At 36.6% G+C, this 24,553-nt stretch overlaps 1 protein-coding gene across 2 annotated transcripts in view; it reads right to left on the bottom strand.

The window, feature by feature from the left end:
• Nucleotides 1-24,553, bottom strand: part of MTREX (Mtr4 exosome RNA helicase) — a 124,677-nt gene that overhangs the window by 77,474 nt on the left and 22,650 nt on the right. For both annotated transcript variants that reach the window (XM_025389049.1, XM_025389050.1), the window contains 6 exons: nucleotides 7,395-7,569; nucleotides 5,809-5,899; nucleotides 4,140-4,264; nucleotides 2,975-3,073; nucleotides 2,412-2,514; nucleotides 514-645 (listed from right to left, as the gene is read on the bottom strand). In XM_025389049.1, coding sequence (XP_025244834.1) covers nucleotides 514-645; nucleotides 2,412-2,514; nucleotides 2,975-3,073; nucleotides 4,140-4,264; nucleotides 5,809-5,899; nucleotides 7,395-7,569 — 725 coding nt within the window. The remainder of the gene's footprint in view (nucleotides 1-513; nucleotides 646-2,411; nucleotides 2,515-2,974; nucleotides 3,074-4,139; nucleotides 4,265-5,808; nucleotides 5,900-7,394; nucleotides 7,570-24,553) is intronic.

Below are 24,553 nucleotides of genomic sequence, written 5' to 3'. Positions count from 1 at the left end.
GTGACTTTAAGTTAATTACTTTTGCAATTAATGTATAGAAACAATTTGCTGATTTGCTAAAAGTTATATCACTTTGATTGAGAATTACACAATAGTTAAGCAAAGGGCAGGTCTTACTGGTTTACACTTCAGTGAGAATGAAGCATAGTATTTTCTATATAGAAGGTGGTCTAACCGAGCTACAAGACCCACCCTTAAGTGGTCAAATAGAGAACCATAATAACTGAGGAGTTTATGATAACAAAGTGTAAGAAGGCATGATTCTAATATTTTTTATAGGGTTCTCCGAATTTTAAATAGAACAATGTACACATATCTTTCAATAAAAGGAGAAGAAAGGAAAGAAAGTATAAGTCAAGGCTCTTTAAAGCTTTTACAAATGTGCTGAGTACTGCTGTAAGTGTAAGGTGAATGGCATATCCTAGTAATACATAATAGATAAAAATATTACTAGAAATATATTTTACACTCGTTTTCACACAACATTAAAATGATACTGAAATGATGTAGTACCTGTGTTGAAATCTAATTTGGTCATTTGAAGTGCATAGGCTTCACAATCTTTCTTACTAAAACTGAAAATAATCACAGGTTGGAAATTTCTTTCCATAATCATCTTCACAATTTTGAAAACATTTGATGGCCCTGCAAAAAGAGTAAATAATACACCAAAATTAACTCAAAATAGATCACAGATCTAAATTTAAAAGCAAAAACTATAAAACTTTTAAAAGAAAACATAGTAATAAATCTTCCTGATCTTGGGTTAGACAAAGCATTCTTAGATATGACAACAAAAGCATAAACAACGTAAGAAAAAAATGCATGAACTGGACTTCATCAAAGTGAAAAACTTCTGTGATTTCATGGACACCATCAGTAAAGTAAAAAGACAACCTCAAACAGAATGGGGGGGAATATTTGCAAATCGTCTATCTGATAAGGGTCTAGTATCCAGAATATGTAAAGAACTATCATAATTCAACAACAACAACAACAATGTTCAACATCATTAGCCACCAGGGAAATGTAAACTGAAACTACATTAAGATACCACTTCACATCTAATAGGATGACTATAATCAGACATGCAATAATACTAAGTATCGTGGAAAAATTATATGTGAAAAAATTAGGTCCATCAGATTATACTACTATCTTCCCAAATGGGAAATCAGGGCAAAACACATAATCTGAGTTTCAATTACCCATTACCTAGCCCAGGGACGCTGTAATTACAGAAAGATGCCTCTGTTTCTATGGAGGAGGTGTACGGTGATACAAAGGATATAGAGAAAATGGAACCCTCATACATTCCTGATGAAAATGTAAAATGGTATAGCCACTTTGGAAAATACTTTGGCAGTTTCTCAAAAGGTTAAATATAGACTTTCCATATGGCGCAGCAATTCCACTCCTAGGCATATATCCAGAAGAAAACACCTAGTCACAAAAAACTTGTATTAAATAGTACATTGCATCAACGTTAGCAGCATTCCTAACAGTCAAAAACTAGAAACAACCCAAAAGTCCATCCAATGATGAATGGAGAAACAAAATGTGGTATATTCATACAATGGAATGTTATTTAACCATGAAAAGGAATGAGTACATATAGCATAAAATGAACAAACCAGCTGGGCACAGTGGCTCACACCTGTAATCCCATTACTTGGGAGGCCAACGTGGGCAAATCGCTTCAGGTCAGGAGTTCAAGACCTGCTTAGCCAACACGGTGAAACCCCGTCTCTACTAAAAATACAAAAATTATCCGGGTATGGTGGCAGGTGCCTATAATCCCCAGCTACTTGGCAGGCTGAGGCAGGAGAATCACTTGAACCCAGGAGGCAGAGGTTGCAGTGAGCCAAGATAGCACCAGTGTACTCCAGCCTGGGTGACAGAGCGAGACTCTGTCTCAAAAAAATAAATAAATTAAAATAAAATAAAATAAACGAACTTTGAAAACATTACGTTAAGAGAAAGAAGCCAGTTGCTCCAAACATATGAAATGTACAGACAAGGGAAAGCCACAGAGATCAAAAACAGGCTAATGATTAGCTAAGTCTGGGGGATGAGAAGGGAAAGGCTGGGGGAAAAGGGAGAATAACTGTTAATGTGTACTGGGTTTCTTTTTGGTACATGAAAATATTTTGGAACTAGACAGTGGTGATGGCTGTACAACTCTGTAAATATACTAAAGACTATTGAATTGTATACTTTAGATGAGTAAATTCTATAACATGTAAATTATACTTAATGTCATACAAAAAAGATAAATATTTATTCAATTTTATCATATCTCATCTAGATCTTTACATAGCTTCAGAAAAAAAACTAAGACAAAAAATGTCAGAGTAATTTGAATATACAATTTACATGTAAAATTCTCTCAAAGCAAAGTTCCAAATTACCTTTTGTTCCTCCTTTCCGCCCTTTCTGGTCTCCTTTGGCCAAATCACCTGCATCTCGAAGCACTTGCATTGCAGTATTAAAATTATCTTCTCTGAAGTCACCCTGGCATCACAAATTTTTTCTGTGTAACTTCACTAATATTTAATCATAATTCAAACATTTTTCATACATAAGGCTTCCTCAAATAAAATAATTTAGTATAATAATGAAAGCCACTAAAATAGTCCAAACATGATCTGTGGTAAGAGGTATTAAAAGGTGAAAAAGAAGTAATAAAAAAATGTAGAAAAGCAAAACATAAGATATCTGAAACATGTCCAGAACTCCTATTCTCTAGGCATTTTTAAATACTGGGAAGGAGGGAAATCTGATTCATGCATAAGAAAAATAAGTCTCAAATATAATGTTTGAAATAAACACACACACAAAAATCAAGATTGATTAAAACTAAGACACACGAATGTATCTCTGCCATTCTTCTCTAATTCCAAATTTAAAAAAAAACCAAGATATTAACAATAAAGCATGACATTATAGATTTAAAAAGCACAATTACTCTTACATTTTCATCAACCACAAGATGCAGGCCATCTCCCCCTGCTGGAAAAATGTAGTGTTGCAATGGAGTGGGCCGATAATCTGTGTAAATTACATGACAAGGCTGTAAAAAGAAAGAAATAATTAAACATACAGAATTTTATTTCTTCAAAATAAAACCATACCTTAGTCCAATCTAAAAGCTCTTAAGAAAATCAAGTAATGAATTCAACATTTCAAAGAGAAAATACTTCAAAAAACTCACTAAAACCCAGGCAAGAGAAAAATGTAGAAAAACTAGGTCTATGAAATTATACTACCATCTTCCCAACTTACCAATTCCCTAACCAGGGCTAAATACATGACCTGAGCATCAATTACCCATTACCTAGCCCTGGGATGCTGTAATTATGGAAAGATGCTTATTTTTCTATAGAGGAGGAGTACGGTGATACAAAGGATCCGTGAGCTAAAACGGAACTTTTCTGCCCCACCCAGGCTTTTCAAAACCTTAGTATAAAGCAGCAGGTTGATCTAGCTTCTCCCCAAGATCCACTGGGTTTTTCTACCCTACAGAAGCAATATGGGAGAATGTCATAAAAACACGATCAGGGAGCTTATAAACAGGTAAGTTCATGAGAGTATCAGTATACAGGAAAATTAAGGGCAGAAAAATAAAAGCAAGAATAAATTCAGTATATGTAAACAAATGCCTGTTACAAGCCTATACAGATGCTAAAGTCAGACTAGAAAGGCAAAAGAGAAACAGTCAGCAAAAAGTCTGTGTTTACAGGACAAAAATCAAATCAAATGCTCAAGAGATGCCCAGCTTTTCCTGGCACCAAAGCATTAGGGGAAATTCTGTGTACTCATGGATACCTCTCTAAGTAAATGAAGTAGTTTCTAAACCTGGCAGATCATCAGATCAACTTGGGAAATTTTGAAAATCGGAGCTCCCAAGGCACTATTCTCTGAGATTTAGATATAGTGGGTTTGCGATGGGGCTCAGAAATCAACATTTCTAAAAAGCTAGTCAGTTGATTTTGATAAGCTGCTTGATTTGAGAAGTAGTTTACCATTAAAATTTTATTATTCTGGACAACATCAGGAAAAAAGCATAGGGAGAGTAGAGCAAGGCTAATCTGTAATATTTTGAAAATTGAAGACATCAAAAAAGGAAGGAAAAATACCTGTTTATGTAAATGGCAAATCCATTCAGCAAACTGTCGGGCATTTGGAATAGTAGCCGAAAGAAAGACATAGTGGACGTTATCAGGAAGCAAAATAATAGTTTCTTCCCATACCACACCACGTTCTGAAAAAAAATAAATATAAACTTTGGACTATAGTTGGACTACAGTGTCACTCTGTGATAGCATCTAAAATTACATTCTCTGAAGTTTATTATAGTTAGAAATGCAGACTTTACCCAAGAATATTTTAAGCCATAGAACCTTACTGAAAACAATTTCTCACCATTAATCTATCCAGTAGAAAACCAGTAGACTAAACCACTATAAATACAATGTACTCTGAAATAGCCTACAAAGAACAATTCCAGGGTTAATCTTTCCAAACAACCTAACAAGAGCCTCAATGACAAGGCAGCGGAACAGTATTTCTATGGCACAGCATTGAAAAGTAATGGTTACTGACTTGTAGAAAGTTGTAGCAACAAATTTAGAAGATACTATTACTATTCCAGATGGCATCGTTCACCCAAATTATCCTTGTGATCATCTGGAGATGAAAGAAAGACTTGATGAACGATAAAACTGTAAGTCATTTTTATTAAAATGGAAAAGGTTTGACAGCTTCCCTCCTAAAATAAACAAATCAACAAAGGATTTCTGATTCTAAAACCAAAACAACTCTCTTAAGAGCTTAATTTTATAAATTTGGAAAGGGTGAAATATTCAAAGGGTAAATGATTTCTTAAATTCTATTACTTTCTCCATAAATACAGGTTGATTTAGTGAGCTAGTTTAAATAAAAACCAAATCTTAAGTGTGTACATATTAAACATTTAACTTTTCAATGTGTTTGTTAATGTTAACCCTGCCAGCACCCTAAAAATTCCAAGCATACTTACTTTTTCATTATGAGAGTGTAACAGCCTAAGTAAGGGGCATTTGTAAGTTTTTATTTTTGTTCATTTTTATTTCATAATCCTCACTTTTTTTAAAACCATAAACACATATTTTATAGTTACTGAACTAAATAAAAATCAGGAAAGTTAACTTTGCAAGCTAGAAGTTTTAGAAATTCTACAACATTAGTTCTATTGGTGACCTCTCTATTAGAAGCATGCCAGCTTTTAATTTATTTTGCTTTATTTGAATTTGCATTCCTCACCCAGCAAAAGTTACTATTAAGGAGCTGTACTTGAATGAAATCGTAATGGAAAAATAATATCATGTTGTCCACAATTTAAAGAAGCAAGGCCAGGTGTGGTTCATGCCTGTAATCCCAGCACTTTGGGAGGCCAAGGTGGGAGGATCACTTGAGTCCAGGAGTTCAAGACGTGCCTGCTCAACATTGTGAGACACCATCTCTACTAATAAAATAAATAAAAATTAGCCAGGCATGGTGGTACACGCCTGTCGTTTTAGCTACTTGGGGAACTGAGATGGGAAATCAAGTCTGCAGTGAACCATGATGCTAATACTGCACTTCAACCAGGGTAACATAGTGAAACTCTGTTTCAAAAATAAATACGTAAATAAATATAAAGAAGCAACAGTTTATTGAACCCGAGTCACACAAAAACTAGAAGCAGAATTTAACAATAACTTGCTCAAAATTCCTAATGTCATTCTAAAGAGAAACACATGACATATATTTCAACACTGAATATACCTGAATCTCTCATATAATGAATTTCATCAAATATAACCCAAGCAACTTCTCGCATAACTTCAGAACCTCTGTAAAGCATACTTCTCAAAATCTAAAGAAAAAAGTGAAAAATTTATTTAGTTGGATTCTGACATAACAGCTAATAGTTAGACAAAAGTTGTTTTTTCCAAGGAGGAATTGTGGATGTTTTTTCTTAAATGGAAATATTAAAATAATTTTAAAGGGTTACAGAACTTACTATTTAACAAATATTAACAAAAGTAATATTATATTGTTGTATATTTATATATTATATATTCCTTTTCTCATAAAAAACAAAGTAAATGGCTTCTAAACAGTTACTAATCAGATACAATCCACAGAGAGAATGATCACCCCTACTCTCCATATGTCTAGAATATGACACAACTTCCTTCTATATATAGCACCATCCCAAGATTCACACTTTCTAAAATATAAGTACAACTTAAATTATCCTCTATTCAAAACACTGGATCATCCCTGAGTGTTTGCCCATTTTTTTCTGCCTCGTTTTCTTGCAACATGGATACTTCCTGGCAACTGTTATCCTAATTTTTGGAGTTAATGAAAACCTTCCACAGATGAAAGAAAGCTCTGAAAATGAAAAACAAACTTCCATGAGGCGACCAAATGAAAAGTGAGCAATGCTTTTGGCTGGTTCTCCAAACCAGAAGCTAATTTATGCTCACCGTTATACCATGTCCTTGGAAAATACAAAGATATAACTAAAGTATGTACAAAAATACTTAGTAAAGATAGCTAATCATGTCCAAAACTTAAGATATTATAAGTATATGCAAAACTTAACTGCAATTATGGGAAGAAGGTAAACATAATACTGCACTCTTTAGAAAATCAGTTACTCGGCCAGGTGCAGTGGCTCACACCTGTAATCCCAGCACTTTGGGAGGCCGAGGCGGGTGGATCCTGAGGTCAGGAGATTGAGACCATCCTGGCTAACACGGTGAAATCCCGTCTCTACTAAAAATACAAAAAATTAGCTGGGCGTGGTGGTGAGGGCCTGTAGTCCCAGCTACTCGGGAGGCTGAGGCAGGAGAATGGCGAGAACCCAGGAGGCGGAGCTTGCAGTGAGCCAAGATCGTGCTACTGCACTCCAGCCTAGGTGACAGAGCGAGACTCCATCTCAAAAATAAATAAATAAATAAATAAATAAATATCAGTTACTCGTCTACTTGTATCAACACTCAGATATAGAAGGCAAAGTCACATGAAGAGTCACTATTTACATAAAACTACATATTCAAATCCTTAAAACTATGTATATAAAACCAATAAAATATTGTCATGTCACCGACAGTAATAAACTTTAAAAATACTTGAAGAAAAAATGTATCTATGAGACAAATAACAAAGTATGGTAATGTAAAAATTTAATATTATCAGAACATTTTAAGATAAATTTTATCCATTTTGCCTAAGTCTAATGAGAAAATAAAGTATTATACTTTACTTAAGTAGAGCAACCAATAAAACATCACATTCTAACTGAATAGTCACATTAATTTAATTAAAAACGAAGTCAGATGAGGCACTATATGAATTACCTCTGTGGTCATAACAAGACAAGATGCCGTAGGATTAATAGTAACATCACCAGTCATCAAACCAACGTCTTGAAATTCTTCATACATTTCACGGTATTTTTGGTTACTCAGAGCCTTAATTGGGCTGGTAAATATTACACGCTGCTTTTCCCTTAAGGCCAATGCGATGGCATACCTACAAATGTGAAAACAAATAATCATAAAACTTTTCCTTTAAATTATGACTTTAAAAATTCTGTTAATATTTAAATTGTGTCCAAATTTTCCCTAATTATTTATCTTGAATGGACTTTGAAGAACAGTAACACCATATCTATTATACTAATAATTATAATAAATATGACATAGAGTGATCTAAAACCATTTTAACTCTAGTCACTTAATCACTAATACTAATAGATCACTAACATTTACCCTATTTCTTGCAAGGAAAACACCTATGGTTCTAAGATGGGTCTACAAAAGTTCAGAGCCTCTGTTCATACATACACAGATGATAAAGTGCTTATAGCCCCTGGAGAATGAAGTGTTTCCTCAAGTTTCACAAATAAGTTCATCTATATGTATTCTTTGCCCACACATAACAGTTAACAAGTCAGTCCTCTGAAAATTATGGTAGGTTCTGATTACGGAAAATTTTTTCCATAGCTATTAGCAGAACACAATAGAGCAGTTTTGTTGTTCTTTAAATATAGACAATGACATCATCATTAAATTTAACATTATAGTAGATCCTCCTTATTATTCAGCTCCTGCCCAGAATAGGCTTATTATAATGTATTTGGGGAAATAAAAATAACATTCATCCCAGTCATCCCCCAAAATAGTGAAATAAGCATTTTTTTAAAAATCGGGAAGTTGTCTAAACATCAAATATGAATTTTAAGAAATACACATGAAACAGAAATGCTACATACATTATCTAAACTTTTCAAGAAAAAAAATTGCAAGGTATAAAAAGAAACAGGAAAGTATGATCCGCATGTAGGAAAAAAGAAGCAGTCACAAGAAATTGTCTCAAAAAGGAACCAAAACTATTAACAACATAATCAAATGGAAAGTCTATAGATTAGGCCGGGTGCAGTGGCTCACACCTATAATCTTAGTATTTAGGGAGGCTGAGGTGGGTGGATCACATGAGGCCAGGAGTTCGAGACCAGACTGGCCAACATGGGGAAACGCTGTCTCTACTTAAAATACAAAAATTAGTCAGGTGTGGTGGGGTACATTTGTAACCTCAGCTACTTGGCAGGCTGAAGAAGGAGAACTGCTTGAAGCCAGGAGGTGGAGGTTGCAGTGAGCCAACATCACGTCACTGTACTCCAGCCTGGGAAAAATTCACTAGATGGGCCCAAAAGCAGATCTGTGATGACTGTTATCAATGAACATGAAGATAAATTGAGATAAATTATCAAATCTGAAGAGAAAAAGAAATAGAAGAAAAAGAGACACTTAGAGATCTGCAAGACATCCTCAAGTATCCCAAAGGAAATTCCAAAATGAGACAGAGGTAGGAAAAAAAAGTAACAATAAAAAATTTCATTTGTTTAAAAGACATTACTCTAGAGATCCAAGAAGCTCAATTAACACAGGAGGAAAAAGCAAAAAAGAACCATACCTAGAAACATCATAAACTGCTAAATGACAAAGCCAAAGAGAGTCTTTGAAAAACTGCAACAGAAAAACTCAACACATAAAAGAGAACAACATAATTAAGGCTGACTTCTCACCAGAAACAATGGAGTAGAATGAAACAGTTATCAGTAGAATAATGTATCTGGAGTTGAAGGGAAAAAAAAATCTGTCAACCAGGAACTCTATATCCAGTGACACTGTCCTTCAAAAATGAAAGCAAAATAAAACTACTCTGTAAGACATATTTGTTAAAAACCCTACAAACTGAAAAGAAACAAAACCATAAAACAGAACAATTAAGACTATGTATATAAAAGCATATATAAAACTTTTATCATTTAATATTTTTAGAAAACACAATTTAACGCAATGATTATATTGTATTACAGATACCGTATTACTAGATTTACAGCATATGTAGTTGAAATATGTAAGAGAGTATTAAATAGTACAAAAATGAGAAGAAAATATTAGGGCAAGTTTTCAGTATTTTCCATAAATTGTGATTGTGATTTAGTTAAACCTGAACACTGTAAGCCCCAAAATAACCACTAAAAACATAACTCAAAGAAAGCTAAAAAGTCAAAAGAGAAATTAAAATGGTACACTAAAAGATATTTGTTAAACGAAATAGAAGTAAAGGAGTAAAAATAAGGATTAAAAAAACCATGAGAAATATACCAAAAGACTCCCAAAACCAACAACAAAAGGCAAATATAAATCCAACCAAATCAATCATTAAATTAAATTACTGAAATTTCATGAAGTATTTTCTCTAAGCACAAATTAAATTAGAAATAACAAACGGCTAAGTATATGGAAAATCATATTTGAAAAGTAAACAACATACGAGGGAACCAAGAGAAATGAAAAAATGGAATGAAAATGAAACACAGTATTATCAGTTTACAGGATGCATTTTAAGCAGTACTAAGAGGGAAATTTTATAGTTTTATAGAAAAACTTATATTAAACATAAAGAATTATCTAAAACTTCAAGAAATTTCTACACCAGGCACAGTAGCTCACAGCTGTAATCCCAGCACTTTGGGAGGCAGAGACGGGGGAATTGCTGAGCCTAGGTGTTCAAGAGCAGCCTGGGCATCATGGCGAAATCCCATCTCTTAAAAAAAAAGTATATACTTGGCCAGGTGTGGTGGCTAACACCTGTAATCCTAGCACTTTGGGAGGCTGAGGCAGGAGGACTGCTTGAGCCCGGAAGTTCAAGACCAGTCTGGCCAACACAGACCCTGTTGTCTCTACAAAAAAAAAAAAAAAAAAAATTCAAAATCAAAATTAAATAAATAAGTAAAATTTAAAAATTAGCTGGGTGTGGCAGCACATGTCTGTACTCCCAGCTACTAAGGAGGCTGAGGTGGGAGCATCAACTGAGCCTGGGAAGTTGAGGCTGTAGTGAGCCATAATCATGCCACTGCATTCCAACCTGGTTGAGACTCTGTCTCATAAAAGAAAAAAAGAAATTTCTGGATAGACACGGTATACCAAAATTGGCTTTAATAAACGGGAAATTAAATTAGGAACTAAAAATCTTCCCACAAAGAAATGCCTAGGCTTAAATGGCTTCACTAGTGAATTCTATCAAACATTTAAGAAGTATGCCAAATACACAAAGCCTTACAGAAAACAGACCAGGAGGGAACACTTCCAGCTTCCAGTTTACTTTAAGAGATCAGTAATACTCCGACACCAACGCTAAAGACTTTATAAGAAAATGACATACCATTAATCCTCATGATGACACAAAAGTCTAGAATAAAACAGAGTCAGCTCCCTACACATGCAGGTTCTGAGGACTGAAAATATACTACTGTATTTGCAAAATGAGGAACCCATGGATACAGAGAGACAACTATTCATATCTGAAGGTTCCACAGGGCCTACTGCAGAAATTTGAGCTTCTGTGGATTCTGCTATATGAGGGGGTCTGGGAACCAATCCTCCTTGGATAATGAGTGACAACCGTACTGGCAAACTGAAATTGGCAACATACACAAATGATCATCTGCCATAAACAACCAGATTTAGTCCAGGAATACAAGGTTGTTTTAAAAATCAGAAAATTTAATATAGTACTCTAAGAGAATAAAAAGCTAATACCACATGATTTCCTCAATAGATGTAAAAATTCATTTCACAAAATACAACATATTTTGATAAAAACTCTCAATTTTTTGTTTACTTTCATTTATTCCCTACTAAGACCAGAAACAACCTCATTCTCATAAAGAGCAACCAGCGAAAAACAGCTAATATCATAATTAATGTTGAAAGACTGAACGTTTTCTTCCTCATATCAGAAATAAGGCAAGGATGTCCACTCTCACTACTATCCAATATTGTACTAGATATTGCCAATGCAATAAAAAAGACACACATATTGAAAAAGAAGTAAAACTGTCTTTTTTCACAGGCAATGTTACCATCTATATAGAAAGTCATATGGAATGTACAAAAAAGTTAATAAAACTTAAGGAAACATAATGAGGTTGCTGGATAAAATATCAATATATAGGCCGGGCACGGTGGCTCACGCCTGTAATCCCAGCACTTTGGGAGGCCAAGGCGGGTGGATCATGAGGTCAGGGGATGGCGGCCATCCTGGCTAACACTGTGAAATCCCGTCTTTACTAAAAAATACAAAAAAAAATTAGCCGGGTGTGGTGGCAGACGCCTGTAGTCCCAGCTACTCGGGAGGCTGCTGCAGGAGAATGGCGTGAACCCAGGAGGTGGAGATTGCAGTGAGCCGATATCGCGCCACAGCACTCCAGCCTGGGTGACAGAGCAGGACTCTGTCTCAAAAAAAAAAAACAACAAACTGTATTTCAATATACACGCTATTGGCAATCCAAATATAACCTTAAGAAAAAATGTGGAGGTGGCACCCAAGATGGCCAAATAAGAACAGCTCCAGCCTCCAGCTCCCCTGAGTGACACAGAAGACGGATGATTTCTGCATTTTCAACTGAGGTACCGGGTTCATCTCACTGGGGCGTGTCAGACAGCCCATGCTGGTCAGTGGGTGCAGCCCGACCAGAGACAGCTAAAGCAGGATGAGGCATCGCCTCACCTGGGAAGGGCAAGGGGGAAGGGAATTCCTTTTCCTAGCCAAGGGAAACTGAGACACACAACACCTGGAAAATTGGTTAACTCCCACCCTAATACTGTGCTTTTCCAAGGGTCTTAGCAAACGGCACACCAGGAGATTATATCCCACACCTGGCCCAGAGGGTCCCACGCCCACAGAGCCTCCCTCATTGATAGCACAGCAGTCTGAGATCTAACTGCAAGGCGGCAGCCAGGCTGGGGGAGGGGCGCCTGCCATTGCTGAGGCTTAAGTAGGTAAACAAAGCCGCTGGGAAGCTTGAATTGGGTGGAGCCCACCACAGCTCAAGGAGGCCTGCCTGCCTCTGTAGACTCCTCCTCTGGGGACAGGGCATAGCTAAATAAAAGGCAGCAGAAACCTCTGCAGATGTAAATGTCCCTGTCTGACAGCTTCGAAGAGAGCAGTGGTTCTCCCAGCATGGAGGCTGAGATCTGAGAACAGACAGACTGCCTGCTCAAGTGGGTCTCTGACCCCTGAGTAGCCTAACTGGGAGACATCCCCCACTAGGTGCAGACCCACACCTCACACCTCACACGGCTGGGTACACCTCTGAGACGAAGCTTCCACAGCAAGAATCAGACAGCAACACTTGCTGTTCAGCAATATTCTATCTTCTGCAGCCTCCACTGCTGATACCCACGCAAACTGGGTCTGGAGTGGACCTCAAGCAAACTCCAACAGATCTGCAGCTGAGGGTCCTGACTGTTAGAAGGAAAACTAACAAACAGAAAGGACACCCACAAAAAAATCCCATCAGTATGTCACCATCATCAAAGACCAAAGGCAGATAAAACCACGAAGATGGTGAAAAAGCAGTGCAGAAAAGCTGGAAATTCAAGAAATCAGAGCGCATCTCCCCCTCCTAAGGAACGCAGCTCATCACCAGCAATGGAACAAAGCTGGATGGAGAATGACTTTTACAAGTTGAGAAAAGAAGGCTTCAGTCGATCAAACTTCTCAGAGCTAAAGGAGGAACTACGTACCCAGTGCAAAGACACTAAAAACTTTGAAAAAAGAATGGAAGAATGGATAACTAGAAAAATCAATGCAGAGAAGACCATAAACGAACTGATAGAGATTAAAACCATGACATGAGAACTACGTGACAAGTGCACAAGCTTCAGTAACTGACTTGATCAACCGGAAGAAAGAGTATGAGTGATTGAAGATCAAATGAATGAAATGAAGCGAGTAGAGAAGTGTAGAGAAAAAACAGGAAAAAGAAATGAACAAAGCCTCCAAGAAATATGGGATTATGTGAAAAGACCAAATCTACGTCTGATTGGTGTGCCTGAAAGTGATGGGGAAAATGTATTCAAGTTGGAAAACACTCTGCAGGATATCATCCAGGATAACTTCCCCAACCTAGTAAGGCAGGCCAACATTCAAACTCAGGAAATACAGAGAATGCCACAAAGATAATCCTCGAGAAGAGCAACTCCAAGACACATAATGGTCAGAGTCACCAAAGTTGAAATGAAGGAAAACACATTAAGGGCAGCCAGAGAGAAAGGTGGGATTACCCACAAAGGGAAGCCCATCAGAATAACAGCAGATCTCTCGGCAGAAACTCTACAAGCCAGAAGAGACTAGGGGCCAATATTCAACATTCTTAAAGAAAAGAATTTTCAACCCAGAATTTCATATCCAGCCAAACTAGGTTTCATAAGTGAAGGAGAAATAAAATCCTTTACAGACAAGCAAATGCTTAGAGATTTTGTCACCACCAGGCCTGCCTTACAAGAGATCCTGAAGGAAGCACTAAACATGAAAAGAACAACAGGTACCAGCCATTGCAAAAACATGCCAAAATGTAAAGACCATCGATGCTAGGAAGAAACTGCATCAACTAACGAGCAAAATAACCAGCTAATATCATAATGGCAGGATCAAGTTCACACATAACAGTATTAATCTTAAATGTAAATGAACTAAATGGCCCAATTAAGAGACACAGACTGACAAATTGGGTAAAGAGTCAAGACCCATCAGTTTGCTGTATTCAGGAGACAAGTCTCACATGCAGAGACACACATAGGCTCAAAATAAAGGGATGGAGGAAGATCTACCAAGCAAATGGAAAACAAAAAAAAGCAGGGGTTGCAATCCTAGTCTCTGATAAAATAGACTTTAAACCATCAAAGATCAAAAGAGACAAAGAAGGCCATTACATAAGGGTAAAGGGATCAATTCATCAGGAAGAGCTAACTATCCTAAATATATATGCACCCAATATAGGAGCACCCAGATTCATAAAGCAAGTCCTTAGAGACATACAAAGAGACTTAGACTCCCATGCAATAATAATGGGAGACTTCAACACCCCACTGTCAATATTAGACAGATCAACGAGACAGAAAGTTAACAAGGATATCCAGGAATTGAACTTACCTCTGCACCAAGCGGACCTAATAGACATCTACAGAACTCTCCACCCCAAATCAACAGAATATACATTCTTCTCGGCACCACATCGCACTTATTCCAAAATTTGACCACATAGTTGGAAGTAAAGCACTCCTTAGCAAATGTAAAAGAACAGAAATTATAACAAACTATCTCTCAGACCACAGTGCAATCAAACTAGAACTCAGGAATAAAAAACTCAATCAAAATCGCTCAACTACATGGAAACTGAACAACATGCTCCTGAATGACTACTGGGTACACAATGAAATTAAGGCAGACATAAAGATGTTCTTTGAAACCAATGAGAACAAAGATACAACATACCAGAATCTCTGGGACACATTTAAAGCAGTGTGTAGAGGGAAATTTATAGCACTAAATGCCCACAAGAGAAAGCAGGAAAGATCTAAAATCGACACCCTAACATCACAATTAAAAGAACTAGAGAAGCAAGAGCAAACACATTCAAAAGCTAGCAGAAGGCAAGAAATAACTAAGATTAGAGCAGAACTGAAGCAGACAGAGACACAAAAAACCCTCAAAACATCAATGAATCCAGAAGTTGGTTTTTTGAAAAGGTCAACAAAAATGATAGACCGCTAGCAAGACTAATAAAGAAGAAAAGAGAGAAGAATCAAACAGATGCAATAAAAAACAATAAAGGGGATATCACCACCAACCCCACAGAAATACAAACTACCATCAGAGAATACTATAAACACCTCTACGCAAATAAACTAGAAAACCTTGAAGAAATGGATAATTTCCTGGACACTTACATTATCTCAAGACTAAACCAGGAAGAAGTTGAATCCCTGAATAGACCAATAGCAGGCTCTGAAATTGAGGCAATAATTAATAGCCTACCAACCAAAAAAAGGCCAGGACCAGATGGATTCACAGCCGTATTCTACCAGAGGTACAAGGAGGAGCTAGTACCATTCCTTCTGAAACTATTCCAATCAATAGAAAAAGAGGGAATCCTCCCTAATTCATTTTATGAGGCCAACATCATCCTGATACCAAAGCCTGGCAGAGACACAACAAAAACAGAGAATTTTAGACCAATATCCCTGATGAACATCGATGCAAAAATCCTCAATAAAATACTGGCAAACCGAATCCAGCAGCACATCAAAAAGCTTATCCACCATGATCAAGTGGGCTTCATCCTTGGGATGCAAGGCTGGTTCAACATATGCAAATCAATAAATGTAATCCAGCATATAAACAGAACCAAAGACAAAAACCACATGATTATCTCGATAGATGCAGAAAAGGCCTTTGACAAAATTCAACAGCCCTTCATGCTAAAAACTCTCAATATATTTGGTATTGATGGAACGTATCTCAAAATAATAAGGGCTATTTATGACAAACCGACAGCCAATATCATACTGAAAGGGCAAAAACTGGAAGTATTCCCTTTGAAAACTGGCACAAGACAGGGATGCCCTCTCTCACCACTCCTATTCAACATAGTGTTGGAAGTTCTGGCTAGGGCAATCAGGCAAGAGAAAGAAATCAAGGGTATTCAGTTAGGAAAAGAAGTCAAATTGTCCCTGTTTGCAGATGACATGATTGTATATTTAGAAAACCCTATCATCTCAGCCCCAAATCTCCTTAAGCTGATAAGCAACTTCAGCAAAGTCTCAGGATACAAAATCAATGTGCAAAAATCACAAGCATTCTTATACACCAGTAACAGACAAACAGGGAGCCAAATCATGAATGAACTCCCATTCACAATTGCTTCAAAGAGAATAAAATGCCTAGGAATCCAACTTTCAAGAGATGTAAAGGACCTCTTCAAGGAGAACTACAAACCACTGCTCAGTGAAATAAGAGGACACAAACAAATGGAAGAACATACCATGCTCATGGATAGGAAGAATCAATATTGTGAAAATGGCCATACTGCCCAAGGTAATTGATAGATTCAATGCCATCCCCATTAAGCTACCAATGGCTTTCTTCACAGAATTGGAAAAAATTGCTTTAAAGTTTACATGGAACCAAAAAAGACCCCACATTGCCAAGACCATCCTAAGCCAAAAGAACAAAGCTGGAGGCATCACGCTACCTGACTTCAAAATACACTACAAGGCTACAGTAACCAAAACAGCATGGTACTGGTACCAAAACAAAGATATAGACCAATGGAACAGAACAGAGCCCTCAGAAATAATACCACACATCTACAACCATCTGATCTTTGACAAACCTGACAAAAACAAGAAATGGGGAAAGGATTCCCTATTTAATAAATGGCGCTGGGAAAATTGGCTAGCCATAAGTAGAAAGCTGAAACTGGATCCTTTCCTTACTCCTTACACAAAAATCAATTCAAGATGGATTAGAGACTTAAATGTTAGACCTAAAACCATAAAAACTCTAGAAGAAAACCTAGGTAATACCATTCAGGATATAGGCATGGGCAAGGACTTCATGTCTAAAACACCAAAAGCAATGGCAACAAAAACCAAAATTGACAAATGGGATCTAATTAAACTAAAGAGCTTCTGCACAGCAAAAGAAACTACCATCAGAGTGAACAGGCAACCTACAGAATGGGAGAAAATTTTTGCAATCTACTCATCTGACAAAGGGCTAATATCCAGAATCTACAAAGAACTCAAACAAATTTACAAGAAAAAAATAAACAACCCCATCAAAAAGTGGGCAAAGGATAGGAACAGACACTTTGCAAAAGAAGACATTCATACAGCCAACAGACACATGAAAAAATGCTCATCATCACTGGCCATCAGAGAAATGCAAATCAAAACCACAATGAGATACCATCTCACACCAGTTGGAATGGCGATCATTAAAAAGTCAGGAAACAACAGGTGCTGGAGTGGATGTGGAGAAATAGGAACACTTTTACACTGTTGGTGGGACTGTAAACTAGTTCAACCATTGTGGAAAACAGTATGGCGATTCCTCAAGGATCTAGAACTAGAAACACCATTTGACTCAGCCATCCCATTACTGGGTATATACTCAAAGGATTATAAATCATGCTGCTATAAAGACACATGCACACGTGAGTTTACTGCAGCACTATTCACAATAGCAAACACTTGGAATCAACCCAAATGTCCATCAGTGACAGACCGGATTAAGAAGATGTGGCACATATACATCATGGAATACTAAGGAGCCGTTTTAAAAAAGGATGAGTTTGTGTCCTTTGTAGGGACATGGATGCAGCTGGAAACCATCATTCTCAGCAAACTATCGCAAGAACAGAAAACCAAACACCGCATGTTCTCACTCATAGGTGGGAATTGAACAATGAGATCACTTGGACACAGGAAGGGGAGCATCACACACCGGGGCCTATTGTGGGGAGGGTGGAAGGAGGAGGGACAGCATTAGGAGATATACCTAATGTAAATGACGAGTTAATGGGTGCAGCACACCAACATGGCACATGTATACTTATGTAACAAACCTGCACATTGTGCACACGTACCCTAGAACTTAAAGTATTAAAAAAAAATACAAAAAAAAAAGAAAAAATGTGATTCACAATAGCATAAACAGAAATACTTGGGAACAGGTTTAAGAAAACATGTATAATCCTATACACTGAAAACTGCAAAATGTTGCTAACAGAAATTAAAGTTGACCTACATAATGGAGAAATATACCATTTTCATGGATTGAAAGAGTCAGTATTGTTAAAATGATAATTTTCCCCAAATTAATTTATAAGTTCAATAAAATCCCTATCAAAATTAAAATGGGCTTTCTGGTTGGAAATTCACAAGCTAATCTTAAAATGCTACTGGAAATACAAAAGACCTAGAAGTGCCCAGTTTTTAGAAAGAATGAAGTTATAAGATTCTCATTACCTAATATCAATACCCACTATAAAGCCACAGTAATCAAAATAGTGTACTAGTGTAAAGACATAACAGAAAGTCCAGAAATAATCCAACACAATTTACGGGTAATTTACTCAGAATTCAATTCAATGGGAAAAGATAGTACTTTCAATTGGAACAATTGTATATCCAAATACAAAAAGGTAAATTGAGACCCTTTCCTCACATCTTACAGGAAAACTAACTTGAGAAGAATCACAGATCTAAATGGAAGAGCTAATACTATGAAATTGCAAAAGGAAAATGAAGAAGAAAATATTTGTGATTTTGGGATAGGCAAAATCACAATTAGGTAATTCTTAGGTATACCAATTGTATGATCACTCTATAAAATATTAAGAAATTAAACATTTAAATTAAAATGCTTTCTCTACAAAAGATAGTCATCAAGAAAACTGAGACAAGTCACAGAATGAAAAACATACTTATAAATCACCTCTGCTTTTAAAAAACACTTGTATGCTAATAAAGAATTCTTACAATGCAATTAAGACCAACAACCCAATTTAATACATCAGCAAGACTGAAATAAACAATTCAAAGATATATAAAGCAATGATAAACATGAAATGATGCTTAACATCCTTAGTCATCACAGAAATGCACATTAAAACTACTCTGTGACATCACTGAAATGGGTATAATAAAAAAAGACAATACCAAGAGTAGGCAAGGATGCAGAGAAACTGGCACCCTCATACATTTCTGGTAGGAATATAAAATGGTACAGCCACATTAAAAAATAGTTCAGCAGTCTCCTCAACAGTTAAATACATATTTTCCATAAAATACAGCAATTACATTCCTAGGTATCTACCTTACCTAAGAGAAATGAAAACATAGATCCACTTAAAGACTTGCACATGAATGTTTTTACATCAGTATTATAATGGCCAAGAGATGATCAGTGTTTGCCTGTGGCTAGAGATAGGAATGGGTTTGAATGCAAACACACACAAGAGAACTGAATAGATGTTTTTTAAAACTGGTAAGGGTGCACAATTGTACCGATTTACTAAAACTCACTTAACTACATATTTATGATAAACAAATTTAATGGTAAGTAAATTATATAATAAAGCTATTCACACAGAATAAAAAAATCAGCAGTGTCAGAAAAAGTATTTGGTTTACATACCTAAACAACCTGATACCAACATGTTAGTCCTAGTAGCAGGTTTATAAATAAAATGTTGTACCCTGCTACAGTTAAGAGCTGAAGTAGGAGTTTACCTAAAGTCCTTTAATTACTAGGGGAAATCTTTATGTGAGATCCACGAACCACTCCTTGAAATTGTAACATCTGGTGTGCATATACAATTATGTACCTAATCAGGTTTACTTTTTATTGAAGTGAAATTCACATAACATAAAATTAACCATTTTAAAGTGTATATTTCAGTGGCATTTAGTACATTCATAGTGTTACACAACCAGTACTTCCATCTAATTCCAGTACTTTAATCATCTCCCAAAACACTCTGTACTCACTAAGCAGTTATTCTTTACTCCCCTCCTCTCACCAGTCCCTGGCCCCCACCAATATGCTTTCTTTCTCTATGGATTTACCTATTCTGGATATTTCACATAAATGGAATCATACAATAAAGCAATTTTTTGACTCCAACTTCTTTTAGTAGGCATGTTTTTAAGCATGTATCAGCACTTCATTCCTTTTTATGGCTGAGTAATATTCCACTGTCTGGATATACCACAACTTATTTATCCATTCATCATCCACTGATGGACATCTGGATTGTTTCTACCTTCTGGCTATTGTGAATAGTGCTGCTGTGAAGATTCGTTTAGGTACCTGTTATCGATTATTTGGGGGGTACAAATCTAGGAGTAGAATTGCTGGGTCATGTGATAATTCTACATGTAACTTTTTGAAGAACTGCCAGACTGTTTTCCACAGTGAACCTCAACGGGTTTTCAAGTATCTACAATCCTGGTGAATTTCTTAAATTCTCTTTATGATTTCCTAGCCCAAGTTTTAGAGCAGGTTTCAGTATATCTATATGAAAACTTCCTCTACAGAAAATCTCTCCTCTTGTAGGAAAAATGAAAGCAAGGTTACACTAATGGCCAAAATTTGAATTAGTATACATATGCTGGCTTTAAATGCATAAAGCACCAAACATACTGCAATTAAATTAGTTTCTCTAAGTGAAAAAACAATTGAACTAAGAGTAGTCAAACCTCTTCTTCTATACCTGTGCCTTAGGAGGAAACTGGTTTGTGACTTAAGCACCTTCTGAACAGGAGTGGACTCTTAAGAAATTCCACGGAACATAACTAGGGTGATAGAGAACCATAATGTGTTTAAGGCCGAGAAACAGATAAAGACTACTCTGCAACTGGCTGATACTGCTGAGATGACAGTATAAGATACAAACTTCACTCCTCTAACTCAACAAAGAGAAAAACTGAGACTTACACAGCTAAGTCAAGGTCTGAAAGGAATGAATACAGTGACCAGATAAGCACTGACCAGGAATACAAAATTATTCAGCACCCAACAAGGTAAAATTCACAATGTTTTAGTATCAATAAAAAAGTGCAAGGTATGCAAAGAAGCAGGAAAATATAACCTGTAATGACAAGGGAAAAAAATCAATAAAAGCAAATCTGAAAATGAGACAGATGACGGAATTAGGAATTAATAACACAACGATCTGATAAGCCAAGGTCTGGAAGGAACTAATAATAAATAAGATAACCAGATAAGGAAAAAAATATTCCAGGATTCATGAATTATTTTGACCACTGCTATGATTTAAATGGCCCCTACAAAATGTATGTAGAAATTTAATTGCCAAAGTAATGGTATTTGGAAGTAGGGCCTTTAAGAGGTGATGAGGTCACGAAAGCTCCATCTTCATGAATATACTAATTATATTATCTTGGGAGGGGATTATCAAGGGGATGGGCCCCAGTTAAAAGGACAAGTTCGGCCCGATTTCCTCTCCCTTTCTTGCCACGGGATGACTCTCGCTAGAGGCCTATGTCATGCTCTTGGTTTTCTCAGCTTCCAGAACTATGAGCTAAATAAACTTCCTTTCTTTATAAATTACCCAGTCTGTGGTATTCTGTTATAGCAGAATATAGCAACAGAAAATAGACCAAGACAACCACCATGCCAAGGTGAAATGGCTGATGAACAGGATGATTGGTGCCATTTTTTATGTTTCTTTTCTCTACAGTCTTCTTTACTCTTTATCTCCTGTTAAGAGTACCTAATTCAGCTACTCCACTGGAAAAGTCATAGAGAAATATGTTATAAATTGTAAAAGTTAAACCAAAAGAGTCAATCTACAAGAGATTGCAAAATGCCATCCACATCAATGAGCACCATCCATCCACTTTTAGAATGGTCCAGTGCCTATCAAACATTAATATTCATCATCTGGTGATCTTATTAAAATGTAGATTCTGAAGCAGCAGTTACAGGGTGGGGCTAGAGATTCTGCCTAACAAGTTCCCAGGTATTATCAAGGACTATACTTTGAGTAGCAAGACTACACAATCTTGGTTATCAAATATATTTTAGAAGAACAGGAACCTACCAAAATACGTGAACTACTGTAGTAATACATAATGTACATTAAAAACAACACAGAAAACATCCACTTACACCAAGATGGAGTAATAGAAACTGGCTTTACCCACTCACCTGAAACAATGATAAACAGAACAAAATATATGAAACAGTGGTTTCATACACTGGATATAAGAACAGTACACCCCGAGAGAGAGAAAACAAAGTAGGTAATCCAAAATTACTGCCTAGATTTTCCAAACTGCAGTTCTAAGATGGGGAACCAAGGTAAACCCTGGAAGTTTCCCTAAGTTGAACAGACCAAGATCGTAGTCTGTGAAGGAAAGGGAGCTGGAGTTTGCAGGGCAGAATACCAGAGAAGACAACTGCAAAGAGAAGGCTCTGAAAATCTGGTGAGCATCTGCAAGTCTCCAGGTAGTAATGATCTGTGAATAAGTCTTAAGAAATTATCTGAGGCCAGGGAAAAACCAATCAAGAGGAGAAGAGATAAAAACGATCAATTCTTATACATGACTGGCAGAAATGTGGTTTCCCACCAGCTAGAATGGAAAACCTCAGAATTCACAAGACACTGCATAGAATACTGAGAAAAATACTGACTAAATAGTGGGGAAAATCAGCCCTAGCTAAACATTATTCTAGTCACGCCTAAAAAAGTCATAAAAGTAAGCCTCAAAAGGATATTTTTTCCAAGCAACTTAATTATACCTCAGAACAAATCTCATAAATATGTACAAAGATGCAAAAGTATTCAGCACCCAACAAGGTAAAACTCACAACGTTTTGGCATGCAATAAAAAAGTATCAGGTATGTCAACATGCAGGAAAACACAGTCTATAATGAAATTTTTTTTAAAATCAATAAAATCAGATCCAAAAATGAGACAGATGATAGAATTAGTAAACAAGGATATTAAAAGTTACTATAACAGTGCTGTAGGCCGGGCGCGGTGGCTCAAGCCTGTAATCCCAGCACTTCGGGAGGCCGAGACGGGCGGATCACGAGGTCAGGAGATCGAGACCAGCCTGGCGAAGATGGTGAAACCCCGTCTCTACTAAAAATACATAAAAAACTAGCCGGGCGAGGTGGCGGGCGCCCGTAGTCCCAGCTACTCGGGAGGCTGAGGCAGGAGAATGGAGTAAACCCGGGAGGCAGTGAGCTGAGATCCGGCCACTGCACTCCAGCCTGGGCTACAGAGCAAGACTCCGTCTCAAAAAAAAAAAAAAAAACAGTACTCTATATGCTCAAGAAAGTTGAGGAAAATTAAACAGCATGTTAAGTAAAAATACAGAAAACACCAAAAGACCCAAATCAAAATTTTACAGATGAAAACTCTTAAGTGTCTGAGGTTAAAAAACACACTGGCTAGTATTAAAAGCAGATTAAGACATTGCAATTAAAAAAAAAAAAACAGTGAATAAACCTGAAGTCACAGCAATAGAAACTATCCAAAATGAAACACAGAAACCAAAAATAAAATTATAATAAATAAGCACAGCTTCAGTGGGCTGTGAACAACTTTAAGGGGCCTGATGTAAGTATAACCGGAGTCCTCAAAGAAATAAAGGTGGGACGATATTTGCAGTAAAAAATGTCTGAAATTTCCCCCAATTTAATGAAAACTATAACAAATCCACACATCTAAGAAACCCTACAAACTCAAGTATAAGAAACATGAGGGAAAAAAAAAAAAACTATCTCAGTCACATTATAATCAAGAAGTCAGTGATTTAAAAAAAAAAAAAAAACCAAAGAAGCAGGAAAGTCAACCCATCAAAGAGACCAGGAAATAATACAGATAAAAATAGTAACAAGGACATTTAAAGTTTTTGTAACTGTACCCTATCTGTTCAAGAAGATAGGATTGCATTTCTATAAACTAGAAATAGAAGAAAACATTAAGAAAAAAAAGGAAGCTAAAAAAAGCTAAGACATGGAAGAAAACAAAAATAAACTGAACTTCTAGCAAAGAAAATATAATATCTGAGATGAAAAATGCATTCAGTTCATGCCTGTAAGCCCAGCACTTTGGGAGACCAAGGCAGGATAATCACCTGAGCCCAGGAGTTTGAGACCAGTGTAGGCAACATAGCAAGATTTCATCCCCACAAATTATCAAAAACTTAGCCAGTCATGGTGGCGCATGCCTGCGGTCCCAGCTACTCGGGAGGCTGAGTTGGACTGCCTGCGCCCAGAAGTTTGAGAATGCAAATGAGCTGTATTTGTGCCACTGCACTCCAGCCTGGGTGACAGAGCAAGACCCTGCCTCAAAAAAAAAAAAAAAAAAAAAAAGCAGCACTCAATGAGATTAACAGCAGATTTGAAAATAGAGAAGCAAAGATTAATAAATTTAAAGACATTGCATCAAAAATGACCCAAAACTGAAACTCAAAAGAAAAAAAAATGAATATAGTATCAGTGAGTTTTGAGACAACTTTAAGTGGCCCAATATAGAGTCCTTGAACAAGAGCACTGAGGACTGCAAAAACAAACCCTAAGACAAGAAAAAAAATGCAAAAATAACACCAAGGT

Source organism: Theropithecus gelada, chromosome 6 (genome assembly GCF_003255815.1).
Source record: "Theropithecus gelada isolate Dixy chromosome 6, Tgel_1.0, whole genome shotgun sequence".
NCBI classification, from domain to species: Eukaryota; Metazoa; Chordata; class Mammalia; order Primates; family Cercopithecidae; genus Theropithecus; species Theropithecus gelada.
This window is presented reverse-complemented; position numbering and strand designations above follow the sequence as displayed.